Source organism: Pyrgilauda ruficollis, unplaced genomic scaffold, assembly GCF_017590135.1.
Source record: "Pyrgilauda ruficollis isolate IOZ18807 unplaced genomic scaffold, ASM1759013v1 scaffold1814, whole genome shotgun sequence".
NCBI classification, from domain to species: Eukaryota; Metazoa; Chordata; class Aves; order Passeriformes; family Passeridae; genus Pyrgilauda; species Pyrgilauda ruficollis.
The window spans coordinates 1-685 of NW_024517141.1; the positions used below are offsets into that span (position 1 = coordinate 1).

The following is a 685-nucleotide window of genomic DNA, read 5'->3' on the forward strand; positions in this document are numbered from 1 at the left end:
TGAACAACGCGGGCGTGGCCAACCCCATCGGCCCCACGGAGTGGATGGACATCGAGGACTTCCGGCGGGTCATGGCCGTCAACGCCTTCGGGGCCATCGAGGTGACGCTGCAGCTGCTGCCGCTGCTGAAGCGCGCGCGGGGCCGCGTGGTCAACACCTCCAGCGTGCTGGGCCGCATCTCCGCCAACGGCGGCGGCTACTGCATCTCCAAGTTCTGCATCGAGGCCTTCTCCGACAGCCTCAGGTGGGCGCCGGGCCCTGGGCACGGGCTGAGCTGAGTCCTGGGCACGGCCTGAGCTGAGCCATGGGCATGGGCTGAGCTGAGTCCTGGGCATGGGCTGAGCTGAGCCATGGGCATGGGCTGAGCCCTGGGCACGGGCTGAGCCACCCTGGGCACGGGCTGAGCTGAGCCATGGGCACGGGCTGAACCCTGGGCACAGCCTGAGCCACCCTGGGCATGGGCTGAGCTGAGCCCTGGGCACGGCCTGAGCCACCCTGGGCATGGGCTGAGCCCTGGGCACGGGCTGAGCTGAGCCCTGGGCACGGGCTGAACCCTCCTGGGCATGGGCTGAGCCACCCTGGGCACGGCCTGAGCCACCCTGGGCATGGGCTGAGCCACCCTGGGCATGGTCTAAGCCCTCCTTGTCATGCCCTGACCCCCATGACCACCCCCTGCCCACCCCCT

General features: G+C 70.1%; 1 protein-coding gene across 1 annotated transcript in view; it reads left to right on the forward strand.

Moving 5' to 3' along the window:
- Nucleotides 1–5: 5 nt before the first annotated feature.
- LOC121352058 (retinol dehydrogenase 5-like) overlaps nucleotides 6–685 on the forward strand; it is a gene marked incomplete at its 5' end in the record, with an annotated part of 2,143 nt that continues 1,463 nt past the window's right edge. The window contains one exon of the mRNA XM_041464622.1: nucleotides 6–244. Within this exon, the coding sequence (XP_041320556.1) occupies nucleotides 6–244 (239 nt within the window). The remainder of the gene's footprint in view (nucleotides 245–685) is intronic.